A 13549-nucleotide genomic window follows, 5' to 3' on the forward strand; every position below is an offset into this window, starting at 1 on the left:
CTCAACAAGTTGGACTTTGATGGTATCTTACTTAGGGTTTTATTACTGTGAAGAAACACCAGGACCAAGGTGACTCTTATAAAGGCAAACATTTAATTAGGGCTGGCTTACAGTTTCAGAAGTTTAGTCCATTATCATCACTGCAGGAAACATGGCATGAACTTAGAACCCCAAAGCCTGCCCCCACAGTAACACACTACCTCCAACAAGGCCACACTTCAGAGCCGTACCATTTCCCATGGGTCAAGCACTCAACCACATGTATCTATGGTGGCCAAACCTATTCAAACCACCACAGGTGGTATTGTTGCTTTAGTCTGTCATTGGTTCCCTATTTGGGGTGAACAGACATTTGTTCATGTCTCCCTTGGAGTAGTGCCACACAATTGTGTTCCCCTGTCTCAAATTTAGACTGCAAGCTTCAATTTGATGTCTGTGCCCATATTTACAGAAGTTCACCTGATGAACAGAAAAGAGGAAACATGTTCTACAGATGGCTATAATATGCATTTGCCCAGCCTGTGTTTACCCAAGTGACGAAGAATGGAAGACAATCATGTCCTCTTCAAATGACTAGTGTAAGTGATGCAAAAGTCATGGGTGGCTATTCATTCTAGAAAATAAGCCATTGCTGACAGACTTGTGGTACAAAATCAAGTTCCATGAGCCAGATTTTTTTTTAATTGTACATATCCTGCACTTCTGTCAGATTTTTATGCAGCTTATGAATTTCACTCATTAAAGTTCTATTTGTGTGTGTCTGTATATATATATGTATATTTATTTATAAATTTCATTATGAAAAATTTTTAAATAAACAAAAACATCACACACCCAAAATAACCAGACCCAAAATCTATATAACTTAATGAATGTACATGCATGCAGTTAGAATTGGCATTGAAATGGAAATTGTGAAACTATACATTAAATTTTACAGCTTCAGCACTAAATATACTTAATATACTTAATATTTAAATATTAAATATATTTAAATATTAAATATATTTAAATATACTTAATATATTTAAATATTAAATATATTTAAATATACTTAATATACTTAACCACCACCAAAACCAAAAAGAAATTTTGAGAACAGAATTAGAACAAAAAAGTTCGCTTTACATCCTTTTTTACAACTATGTCCATTATCTTCAATCTCAGGAAGAAATAAGCTAGATATTCTCTCACATGTGGAATCTAGACAGTAATATATGTATATATTAAACAAATGTACATGTTGGTACAGATAGTATGGAGAGAAAAAGAAGAGCTAACTGTAAGGGAATAAGGAAGGACTGAATGAACATAATACAAAATAGGTAAATATTCCAATTACATCATTAGTCTATTCTCTATATAGCTCATATCACAATATGATAAATAATATAATAAAAGAAGTCCATGTCTCACAGTCTGCAATGTTATGACAGCCCTAAAATAATGCCTTCATGTAATTGTTCCCACTTAGAGACAGTTGAATATATTTCTATCAAAATTCAGCAAAATAACCACACCACCATGTTTGCCCCTCACCCATTATCAGTGTCAAACACTTACCCCATGTTCCTTGGCTGCTAGGACAACTCTCAGGAGGATATCTTCCTCAACAAAAGGTCTCACGGCATCATGGATAATCACAACTTCTGGCTTAGTGAGTTTACAGTCTGGCTGATCTTCTGCCAGGGCTTTCAGTCCATTGAAAATTGATCTGTGGCGCGTGGCTCCAGCCTCAGCTAGTGAGATGCGCTTATGCCCATACCTCTGGATAATACTTCTCATTGCTTCCATGTTCTCCCCTGTCACCGTCACAACAATGTCCTTTATCCAGCATACTCTACAAAGAAAGCATGGGTACATTTAATACAAATGAACTCTAGAGCTCATAAAAGAAAACTGAATTTCCAGTACAAGTAAGTATCAATCGATCTACATTGGGAGATTAATCCTGAAGGCTCAGTTGTTATGCTTTTTTATTAAGTTTGGGAATCGGTAAGCATTTCACACTATCAATAAAGGTGAATTTTTAACACTGTATTTATCTTACATGGAATGAAACATAAAGCATACTATCCCATATATTAGATACATGAGATTTTTCACTTCAATTAAATTTGAACAAATTGTATTCTGTAAATTGTCTGAGAAAACACAGAAAAGAAAATTGTCCTGGCAGCTAAGGAACGTGGGGTGAGTGTTTGACACTGATAATGGGTGAGGGGCAAACATGATGGTGTGGCTACTTTGCTGAATTTTGATTCCCAGGGTCCAAAACCTGGACAAATGCCACAGTATCAGTCAATTCAGAGTAAAAGTCACTTAAATTTTCTAATATGCCAACTACAAAATTCAATTTAAAATAAAAAATAAGTAAAGTTATGAGCCTATGAATTCTTATACATTCATTCTAGAATAGTTAAGTCCTGAAAGTAAAGTTCAAAATGAGAGAAATGCACTTAACATACATTAAGGACATCTCATTTTGTAACCTGTATGATATTCACATACACACTACACTGTCTCTTATAGAGTAGTATTTTTCAGAAGACATTTACACGATAATTTATAAAATATACATCTTTAAGTTGTGCAAGATTCATAATTCCTTTAGTATCTTTCATAATATAGAATATATACCTTTCTATATTTCTATTTTATTCAAAATGAACAAACATAAGCTAGAAAAACGCCACTTTTTCATTGATGAAACAGCATTATTTTTTGTTCTTTTGTTTTGATTCAACCTCTGGAGTAGGGGCTCACTGGCAACACACGTATCTGCCTTGTCCATTGCTTCATACAAAACTCTTATCAGGTGTTCAATAAGTGTTTATTGAATGCATAAACTGTCCATAGTATAACACCTTACACTTATAAGCTGGTTTTCTTGCTTTTGACCTTATATGCTAACGCTCCTTAGAGGTACTCAAGTACTTTTATATTTTCTCAGACATTTCAAGAAGGCTTTGATAATGAAAACAATGCAATAATATAAAATGTCCCTCAGCAATCTGTAGTCTTTCCAAGCGTTAAAAACTACAGAATGAGATTACTTGTACATTTTTCTTTGGTTTGCTTAGCCCATCCCACATACCAATGTCATCCTTGACAATTCTAGAACTTACTCTACCTTGGAAGTGTGGAGATGATACTATTCACAAAGGTTATAGAAACTGGAAAACCACCACTCTGCAGTCCCCACCCCACTCCTCAGTATATAGTTCTGAAATCCTCATTCTTGTAATGTCTCATGTTTGATACTTCATGAATGTGGTCTTAACTGTCTCATCTTATCCAAGCACAGTTCATTCTTGCTACTTCTAGGTGATCCCTGTCAAGTTCAAACCCTAGGTATATACTACAGGTTCTGGCCCAGACCTGTGTAGAACTTACTGCCTCCTCCCAGTCCCATAAATACACAGGCCTTCCCTCTGCCATGACCCTCTTCTTTCATGCCTAGAGGCTCCCTGATAGGAAAGTAGTGTGGGTCTGAGACGCCCACATAGGCTTATGTATTTGAAGATTGGATCCCCAGCTGGGAATGCTATTTTAAGATATCATGGAATCTTCAGGGGCAAGAGATATGGCTAGTATCAGTGAGTCACAGGACCTTTGAAAGTTAAAGTAGTCAGGCCAGCGTCCAGCCTACGTCCTGTTGCCTGTTAGCTCTGCTGACCAACTTCCACTGCCCTTCCCACATAACAGGTTGCATGTCCTGTAAAGTCAAGCTTCTCCTCACTTAAATTCACCCTCTCACACTGTTGGGAAAACCAATATAGAGAGCAACATATCCTCAATCCTCCCTTCCTTCTCTCCCTAGCCTACCAACCCATTTCGGAGCCTTACTTACTCCCCAGGTCAAGACACAGGCCCAATCCAGGAACCTTCTTTGACCATAAAGTTGCAACCTCCTTTCCTTCCACTTGCAAACGACTCGTCTCTCAAAGGTTACTATGTGCCATGCTGCGGTCTGTAATTTTATATTCTCTCATTATGTTTCTGGCTCTCAGAAAGACCACATCCCAGAACCTGGCACATATGTTCCATTAAGTAATATTAGTTATAGAAACAGTAAAAAATAATGGAATCTTTGCTAGTGTCTACGGGCTGTGTTGAGGATTTTGCATACAATATCTCTACACACAGCCCTTTGGGATACATTGCTATGGCCCAATGTTATGCTTGAAGACACAAAGATAATGACCTGCCCATGGTCACACCAGGGGAAAGTGAAAGGACTGGGATAAACCCACTCTGACTTTGGAGCTTTGTTAACCTGTATAAATGTATCTACACTGACTCAGAGGGCAAGTTTAACATCTAGGAGAGAAAATGTCATTCTGGACTATTCTGCATCTAACACTTCATTTCTATGACCAGGATTGGAACATGTGATATGGTTGCCTTTACAGTAAAATGGTCAATTTCCTGTAATTTCTAATAACTCCAACAAAGGAAAGCTTTCTTTCATTTACTTACTGGGATATTCAGCCAATGTTGACCAAGCATCTAGCATATGCTCTCTCTTAGGCAAGGCAGTAGAGAAACGATACTGAGCACAGAAGGACAGTATTCCTTACATCACACACCATATGTTAATAACCATCTGCTAACTGGACAGCAGCAATGCTTACATATAGGTAAAAATGATTTCAAGAAATTATAAAACTGGGCATGGTGGCACATGCCTTTAGTTCCAGCATTTGAGAGGCAGAGGCAGGGTAATCTTTATGAATTTAAGGCCAACTTAGTCTAATCTACAAAGTAAGTTTCAAGACAGCTAGAGCTACACAGGAAAACCTGTCTTGAAAGTTGAAGAAAGAGGAGGAGGAGGAGAAGGAGGAGGAGGAGGAGGAGGAAGAGGAGAGGAGGAGGAAGGAGAGGAGGAGGAGGAAGAAGAGGAGATGAGGAGGAAGAGGAGAAAAAGAAAAAGAAGAACAAGAAGAGAAGGAGGAGGAAGAAGAAGAGAAGGATTAAGAGGAGGAAGAAGGAAGGAAAGAAAGAAGGAAGAAAAAAGAAAAAGAGACAGAGAAATTATAAAAAGCCATAAAATGTGTTGATTATTTAATGTGGTCGCATGTTACCTGTTTTTAATTATAGAAGAATTATAATAAATATTCAGCTACATCAGTGGCAGAATTTTTGTGTAAAGCAAGAGATAAAGTTGATTCCTAAGCTGATTGCCCTTGATAGTTTCCATTGTATGTTCTTCCAGAGAATTCAGTTGAGATAACTTTTAAAAGTTTAATAAAAAAATTATAGTCAACTAAAATACAAAAGGATCAAGAAGAAAAATGAAAGGCTAACGTGGAACATAATCATTCAAATATCTGTTCAACGATTCCTTCTGTTCTAGATGAATTAAATTAGATGTCAGTAACCATAAAGAGCTGTAGCTCTAGACCATTCCCAGGCAATTGTATTAGCTTTATTAAATGTATGGGTGTTTTGCCTGCACATATGTATGCGCACCATACACATATAGTTCAGTGAGACTACAAGACAGACACAGATGTTTGTGATCTGCCATGTTGGTACTAGAAACTGAACCTAAACCCTCTGCAAGAGCAACAAGTGCTCTTAACTACTGAGCCATCTTTCTAGCCCCAATGTATTAAGTTCAATTTATGGTGGGTCTGGGGTTTGGGGAGTGGGCATTACTGTTAGTGAGACAGGTTGCCCTGGAACATACTACCTACCCCAAGCTGGTCTCAAACACATGACAATCTTCCTACATCTGCCTCCTGACTGACAGATTTATAGAAGTGATCCACCCATGGCCAGCTTTAAAATGATTTAAACCACTGTTTTTTCAAAGTGTGTGTTACAGGAACCATTATGTATCGTCACAACTTCCTATTAAGTTAAATTCAGTATTATTGACTAGACTCAATAAAAATGAGAATAAAATGCATAGTATAAAATGGGGAAAGTTTCCTCAAAAAAAATAATAATAAAGGTTTAGAAAACACCACTTCATACCACTCAAGCAGTAGTGGGCTTACAATGCTATTTTGTTCAAACCCAGGATACACCCAGGACCTGCAAGCTTTTGTTAAGTACTGTTTGTATTTCAAAGGATTTATTCACATTCTTTTCAAATCATAGAATTAAATTTTAATTCTGCAGAAGACTTTTAATAATGTAAAATCAATCATGAGACTGTAAAAGACCTTAAGTACCTCACACAGTGCACACTGAGTAAATACTTGCTGAATAGAAGCATCTAGCCTACCTCTGAGCTGAAAACAAGTCCACACCAAACCCCCGGCAGCCCAATTCTATCAAATCCGCATGATTGTTTCCTTCCTGGCACATTCCATAGCAAATATAAACGTAGCCCCAAGCTCCATAACACCTACAGACATTTTGAGGAGGAAATATAATATCTCAGAAGTTATTTTCTCCTGGAATAAGGTTACAAGCATGCTGTGCTCAGACAGTTTAATAAAGCTAGTTGAAAGCAGAACATTTACACAAATGCTTACTTACAAACCAGGGGAAAATCAAGTTAGTTAGCACCTACAGAACACTCTCATCCAGGCTGCAGAAATGCAACCTTAAAGGGACAGTGGCAGCTGCTGCTCTCAACCATGGCTGCCCTCATGGAAACTTGACTCTGAATTGCATTGGAGCCTTGTCTACAGAATCCCACCCTTTGTGCCCATTTTGATGTTTTAGGACAAAATGAGACAGGTTAGTGAGACAGGGTGCTATCTCCTTAGCCACAGCAAGTGTTCTTACTTTGGTGCTGTTCTGGGAACCTCAGAGCCAATGGTCTTCGCCTGTTTTTGAAAGTCTCAAGTGGAAGGCAATACAAAGCTCTATTCTGTAACCTTCACAAAACACAACAGCTTTTCTTCTCCCCTTCACTTAGACATAACCTTTTAATGAATCAAATTAATCTGTCCTGCCATTCAACTAAAGGTATAAGACTAATCCACTCTAACAAAACTATAGATACTGAGCAGGGAGTTGGATTGCTAGTGTATTGCTATACAGGACCATTTTCCTATAAATAAATCAGAGGCCCAGTTAGAATGTCTGGATAAACATGAATCATATCAAGGAACAAGTTATCTTAGGCAGCATCTTCCACCTAAGAGAGCTCAGGAAACCTCAAGAGTTGTCGGAAAGTGCTGTCAAAGCACACCTACTGACTGAGGAAGAGGAGCCCAATCTAAATAGCATAGCTGAGGTTCACCTCCTTTGTTTGTTCTTGTGTGATCATTTAAAAAATATTCCACACTAACCTATGCTTCTAACGTAGCGTAAGTTCTTTTCTTAAATATCTGAAACCAGAAATCAGATTACTGGTAAGAATTTTTATTTCTACGGTCCCCTAGTCACCAACCCTATTTTTTGTATCTTAAAAAACAATAACAAAACAACAACAACAATGCCTTAACCCCTCTGTGACCCAGCTAGCTGCATGTTTTTCCCAGCAGACTTTAGCCCCAGTCAACATCTTAAATATCCCCAGGTATTGATAAGGCTGTTACCCAGAAAAAGTAAAAGACACTGACTCCAGTCCTGACCTAAAAGTTAATTATACTGTCAATTCCATCCTATAACCCCCTCATGCAAGACTCTGCCTCTTCTCTGTCAGAAAGATGAACAACAACATTCTGTATGTTCCTCAAACATATGTTTTCACTCATCAGTGGTGTGCCTGCTGCTTCTTTTTGTGGCGTTTTAACCAGTCCCGTTGCAAAAGGGTTGAGGGTTCAGGTCACTCCATTGCGGGAACCACACCACTAGACTTTTGTGGGTCCCCAGTCAGGGACTATAAGAGATAAAACAATTTCCAACTTCAAATCCAGGCAGACCCTTTTTCTAAACAGTAAAAATTGGGTACATAGGTTAATCAACTGAACTGGGCCTCTTCACAGAGTTTTGTGCCCTAGACTACACAATACTTTAGTCACATGGTTCCCTGAAACGAAATTTCTTCAATGGTAGTCATGTCATGACTCCTGACCTTAGCTCCTTGTTACTCAAACAAACAAATAAACAAAACCAAGCGTAATGAACGTTCCCTGAGTTGTAACCTGTTATAATTCATTCCAATTTTCCTAGTATTAGAAATTCAAACTGCTGTCCTCAGTTAAGCAAAAATGGAAAACGAATGTCCTTTTGCTGTATTTTCCACAAATAAACCCTTACCGAACATTCTTGTACATTAAAAGATTTAATTTTTAGTGTTCACCTATCTCAGGCTACCTTAGTACATGCAAGGGGGGGGGGGGAGGGAAGGCGGATTAACAGAAGGCTAGAAAGCATTCCCCAAGGGAAATGGTGTTAAATGAAAAACAGTCTACAACTCCCTGCATATCTGCATATAACTCAAGCAGACAAAAATCCACTGCCAATATCCATTGCAAGCCATGCCATTGCCCATTGCCGGAAAGATGAACAGCGTTGGCAGGATGACCGTGGTGCTAGAACATTGGAGGTATGTACTATTGATAGGGTGGCTGTGTGAAGCAACCTCTGTACTATCCAGAGAAATAAAAGACACAGACAGGGGTGGTAACGGGAATCGTTTCCAGGTCTGAGTTTCGGATGTAACCACTGGTCTTGATTACTCTAATCAAGGGTTATTGCAGCCTTTGCACTCCCATTTACCAAACGCCGATACTCGGAAAGTAAAATAATCTCATGAGAAATTACTTTGTCCCTTTGACTTTTTGAAGTGTGTTGGGAGCTGCTCTTCTGAACAAAATGCCAAGGACAGTGGTTTCTATGGAAGTCTCCTGTAATCGTTACTTATGCTAAATATTGGCATCTCTCTTGAAATGTAACCGGTCTGGTTCAAGGTTTAAGACGCCACCATAGCTGTCCATTTGACTTCAAAGGAGTAAAGAACCTGCAGCACTTGCCCTCCCACCTCGGCCTCATCACAACACAAATAAGGCATCTTTTTCTCCTCTCACAGTTTCTTCACAGCGTTCTTGACACTGCTCCTTATTTCTGGGATTCTAGGGTGTCTTGGCCTCAACCTCACCATCCAATCCCTTCCCATTACTGAAGGGCTGGCATTAGCCCTGCCCTTCTCTCAGCTACCTGGTTATTTAGCCAGCCCGACTCCCCAAAGAAAGTGTGCGCTCAGGAAACTGGAGGTGCGGCTATGCCTCTCCGATGCACGCATGCGCGGTGGCGGTGTGCCCAAGGCGCAGCTAGAGCAGCGATTCCTCCCGCCCCACGGGGCCTGCGATGGAACCGAAAGTCCCTTGGTCCCAATGCCCTGGTTAGCCAGGGCCCCGGTCCCGGCGCTCCCCGCCATGCTGCCTGTTGGAATGATCTTGGGCTCTGGGGAGCAGATGGCCTGCGCCGGTTACCTCTCCATGGCCTGCAGAGTGTAGCTGATGAGCGGCCTCTCCAGAACCCGGCAGAACTGCTTCGGGGTGCGGACGCCCATCCTTTCCCCGCAACCCCCAGCCGGCAGCACGGCGGCCACGGTTCCAGGGCGACTCCCGGGCTCCGCCCAGGCAGCGGACAATGGGGACGCCGGGAATGCTGAGCCTGCGACCGCCGAGCCGCTCACGCAATGCCCAGGCTCAGCGGGCCTGCTGCACGGCCCGGGCTCCATGGCGAGCAGAGCGCAGAACCCCGAGGTGCAGATGGAAACCGAGAGCAAGACACCAACACCGGCCCGAGGCCACGATCACCGGTCGGGCTGGGCGAGGAAACGCGCCGAGGGAACTCGGGGAAGGTGGCCTCGGGTGCTGATCGCGGAGGGAGCCAACAAGCCTGTCTTCCCAGCCCGGGCCCAGCGCCCCAAGGCAGAGCTCTTCCTGCTCTTCCCTCTATCCCTCCGGGCAGGCCGAGCTGAGGCAGCAGTGGCAGTCCTTACATATTTGACAGTCACACACAGGCAGCTAAGCCCAACACAGTCACGGGCCCCATTCTAGATAAGTGGGAAATATTTGTCTTCAAGGTACATACAGTTCAAGACCCAGATGTGTGCACCTCAGTCCTAAGAATTTGGTTACCCACAGATGCACCCTGAGTCTATCTACCAAGTGGAAAGATGAATGGCTAGGGAAAGTAGAATCCAGACTGCAGGGTTGAGTCTCAGACCCGTCTGCAAATTTGAACCACCAAACAGTGTCCCTGAACCCTGTATTCCACTCTCAAATTTTAAGATTTGACTGTGTGCAGCCAGGACAGATTCCCGCAGGTCATTCTATTGGGCAAGGGGAAGACAGCAACCACACTAACTGCTGAATAATCAACACACATCTCCCATTAACAAAAACAAAACAAAAAACTCACTAGCGGTCATTTTCACTGACAGGGGAACATGGGCGCTAACTTGTGTAAGACTGCACAGCCAGTGATGGCAAGGCAACTATAAATCTTCGGTTTAGAGGTGCAACGAGCGTTGAGAAGTTTCAGGCCTGGTGCTCTTCTGGCCCTTATTTAGTGCTGTCCTTCTGGGAAATGTTGATGAAATAGAATGGGTACTCTGAATGTCAAGCACCATTGTATTCAGGATCTGAAATGTAAAACTCTCAAGAGCATGTCCGTCCTAGCTTTGCTTTTGGTTTGGGTTGTACGCCCAGCTTCAGGAATGTGACAGGGTCCTAATACTTAGTGAACGAATCGCTGATTGAATAATGACAAAGGATAAGGAATTATTTGACCATGTATATTATCAATCTTCACCCATCAATAGCTAAATTAGAGACATAAAAAAAAAAAACTTGAGGATTGAAATTGCCCAGTTATAATATTAAATCTCATTATTTTTATCCACTGTGCCAATGGAAAGCATACAAAAATAAAAAATTCTCTTCTCCTACCCTCTTTTGTCTACTATTTTGTCTAAAGCGCTTTCTTTTGTTGCTTTCATTATGACTAATGGACAGCTTCTGTGCTAACTGAAGTTTGTCGAACTCTTGACTCTTAGATGAAAAGGAAGCATTATAGCTTGCTTATTTGTATTGCAATGCTGAGTGTTTTCTTTCCAGGAGACAGGGGAGAGAGAGAGAGAGAGAGAGAGAGACTGGGAGACAGAGTGAAGCTGAGGGGTGGGGTGGGAGTGCAGAAGTACTGATTGATTCTAGAAAAGAGCTCTTTGCTAGGGCGTTGGGTATTTCATTTGTTAGAGCTTGCTCAAAGGAGACTCTCGAGAAGGCTCCATCACATCTTATGAACTAACCAAAGATTGCGGTACTTATGAAGCCCAGGGACCAGCCCAGAGACAGCAGAGCGCTCAGTAGGCAGAAAGCACCAGAGGCAGAGGATCAGGGAAACTGGCCTCCATAAAATCCATGGCTTTTCGTCTTCCCAAAGTGGTTGGTGATTAGATTTTTTTAAAAAATCTGTGCAAAGGGGTATATTATTTATGTGTCTGGTGGTGTTAATCATTAAGTTTTATTATGCTAGGATATGTTAAGTGTAGGGCTTGTGGAATGAGGAACAAATGGTTTATGGAGTAAGCCACCCAAAAGGATGGAACTTTTATAAGAAAAATAAAAAGTGCTGTCAAGAATGCAGGCAAAGAAGACTGGTCTGCTCGTGGTGGAAATTTAAATTAGCATAGCTCTATAGTACTGTTTTAGTTAGAATTTTATTGTTGTGAAGAGACACCATGACCACAGCTACTCTTATAAAAGAAAACATTTAATTAGGGCTGGTTTACAGTTTCAGAGTTTCACTCCAATATAGTCATGGTGAGAAGCATGGTGGCATGCAGGCAGACATAGTGCTAGAGAAGGAGGTGAGAGTTCTGCATCTTGATCTGCAGGCAGCAGAAGGGAAGATGTGGGCCACACTGGGCATAGCTCAAACATATGAGACCTCAAAGCCTGCGCACACTGACATACTTCCTCCAACAAGGCTGGACCTACTCCAGTAAGATCAGACCTCCTAATCATGTGCATTTTCCTTGGCCTCAAGCTCCCAGAATAACAACTCAGACTCAAAATATATTTACCATGTAGCCAGGCTCGTTCCCTAATTAATAGTTTAAAATAACCCATTTATACTAATCTGCATTCTGCCACATGACTAGTTACCTCTGCTGAGGTACCATGGGTCTGTTCTCCTCACATCTTCCCCTATGAATCTTCCCACCTTGCTGTATCTCAGAACTCTTTCTGCCTATTTGATGTCCTACCTTCTATCCCCTTTCCTCTAGGCCATAGGTTTTGTTTTGTTTTAATTGACAGGCGAAGCATCCATACAGTACACAAGATATTCTCTCTACAATAGTGCCACTCCCTATGAGCCAAGCATCCACACACGTGAGTGTATGGGAACCTATTCAAACAACCACAAGGACTTAGTATAGAAGTTCCAGGAAAATTAAAAAGTAGACTACCATATGACCAAGCTAGATTTTGCCTGTGCGTCCCTGAGGAAATTCAGATTACGATAATGTGCATACCCTGTTAATCAAGGCAATGTTCATGATTTTATAGACACAAACTTGGCCTAGCTGTCCAAGAGAAGAATGAATAAAGAACATATGATACATTCATAATGGAATATTTAGCCATGAAGGAGAAAATAGTGTCATGTCATTTGCAGAGAGTAGAAAGACCTGGGGATCATGTCAAGTTGCATTCTCTCTCATATACAGGAAACATTGAAGTGGACCAAGAGGGACAGTTTCTATGGGGAGTAGAGAAAGATAAGGTAGTAGAAAGGGTGGATGTGATTAAACACAGTCATTTACTCAGGAATGAAAACGGAGAAACCTGTTCATTCCCATAATTAAAAACTGAACTGCCTTATCAATTACTATAGGATCGTTTTCCATAATCAAAAATTGAGAAATTATAGTGAGTACCAGGCAGCATTGGTTAAGATTTGTTCTTAGAGAAAATATAGTAATTTTGATCTTGTCAGTAAGAATCCTTAGATCTTACATGCTGTATATAAACAAAATGTAGCAGATTAACTGGTGATGAGCAAAAGGACAAACAATCTTTATGCATATATGGTAAAAGCAATATCTTATGTATATTATATGGACATAAGCAATAGATTCCATTAATATGCTCACAGTAATAGATGCAATTTCCTCTTGAGTCAACTTATAGCACCTGTCTTAGGGTTTCTATTGCTATGAAGAGACACCATGACCATAGCAACTCTTATAAAGGAAAACATTTCATTGGGGCTTTCTTACAGGTTCAGAGGTTTAGTCCATTATCATCATGGCAGAAAGCATGGTGGCATGCAGGCAGCCATGGTGCTGGAGGAGCTGAGAGTTCTACATCTAGATCAGCAGGCAGCAGGAAAAAGAGTGCCACCCTAGGCATAGCTTGATTATATGAGACTTCAAAGCCCACCCCCACAGTGACACACTTCCTCCAACAAAGCTACATCTACTCCAACAAGGACACACCTTCTAATAGTGCCACTCCCTATGGACCAAGCATTCAAATACATATGTCTATGGGGACCATTCCTATTCAAACTACCACAGGACCTGACCATCATCTGAGATATTAAAAAGATAGGTTGGTGAGTAAAAGCACATGCTGCACAGGTTCTAATCCTCAGCACCCATGTAAAAAGACGGGTAACC

The 13549-nt window shown here is 40.9% G+C and overlaps 1 protein-coding gene across 3 annotated transcripts in view; it reads right to left on the bottom strand.

The window, feature by feature from the left end:
• Crppa (CDP-L-ribitol pyrophosphorylase A) overlaps window positions 1-9746 on the bottom strand; it is a 259711-nt gene extending 249965 nt beyond the window's left edge. For 2 of the 3 annotated variants that reach the window (XM_034514436.2, XM_076941969.1), the window contains exons 1-2: window positions 9345-9746; window positions 1564-1840 (exon numbers count right to left, since the gene is read on the bottom strand). In XM_034514436.2, the coding sequence (XP_034370327.1) occupies window positions 1564-1840; window positions 9345-9595 (528 nt within the window). In that variant the 5' untranslated portion in view covers window positions 9596-9746. Of the gene's footprint in view, window positions 1-1563; window positions 1841-8893; window positions 9034-9344 lie in introns of those variants that run through there. The other variant, XM_076941970.1, reaches the window with a different exon arrangement.
• Window positions 9747-13549: the final 3803 nt, after the last annotated feature.

This window comes from Arvicanthis niloticus, chromosome 11, assembly GCF_011762505.2.
Source record: "Arvicanthis niloticus isolate mArvNil1 chromosome 11, mArvNil1.pat.X, whole genome shotgun sequence".
Taxonomy (NCBI): domain Eukaryota; kingdom Metazoa; phylum Chordata; class Mammalia; order Rodentia; family Muridae; genus Arvicanthis; species Arvicanthis niloticus.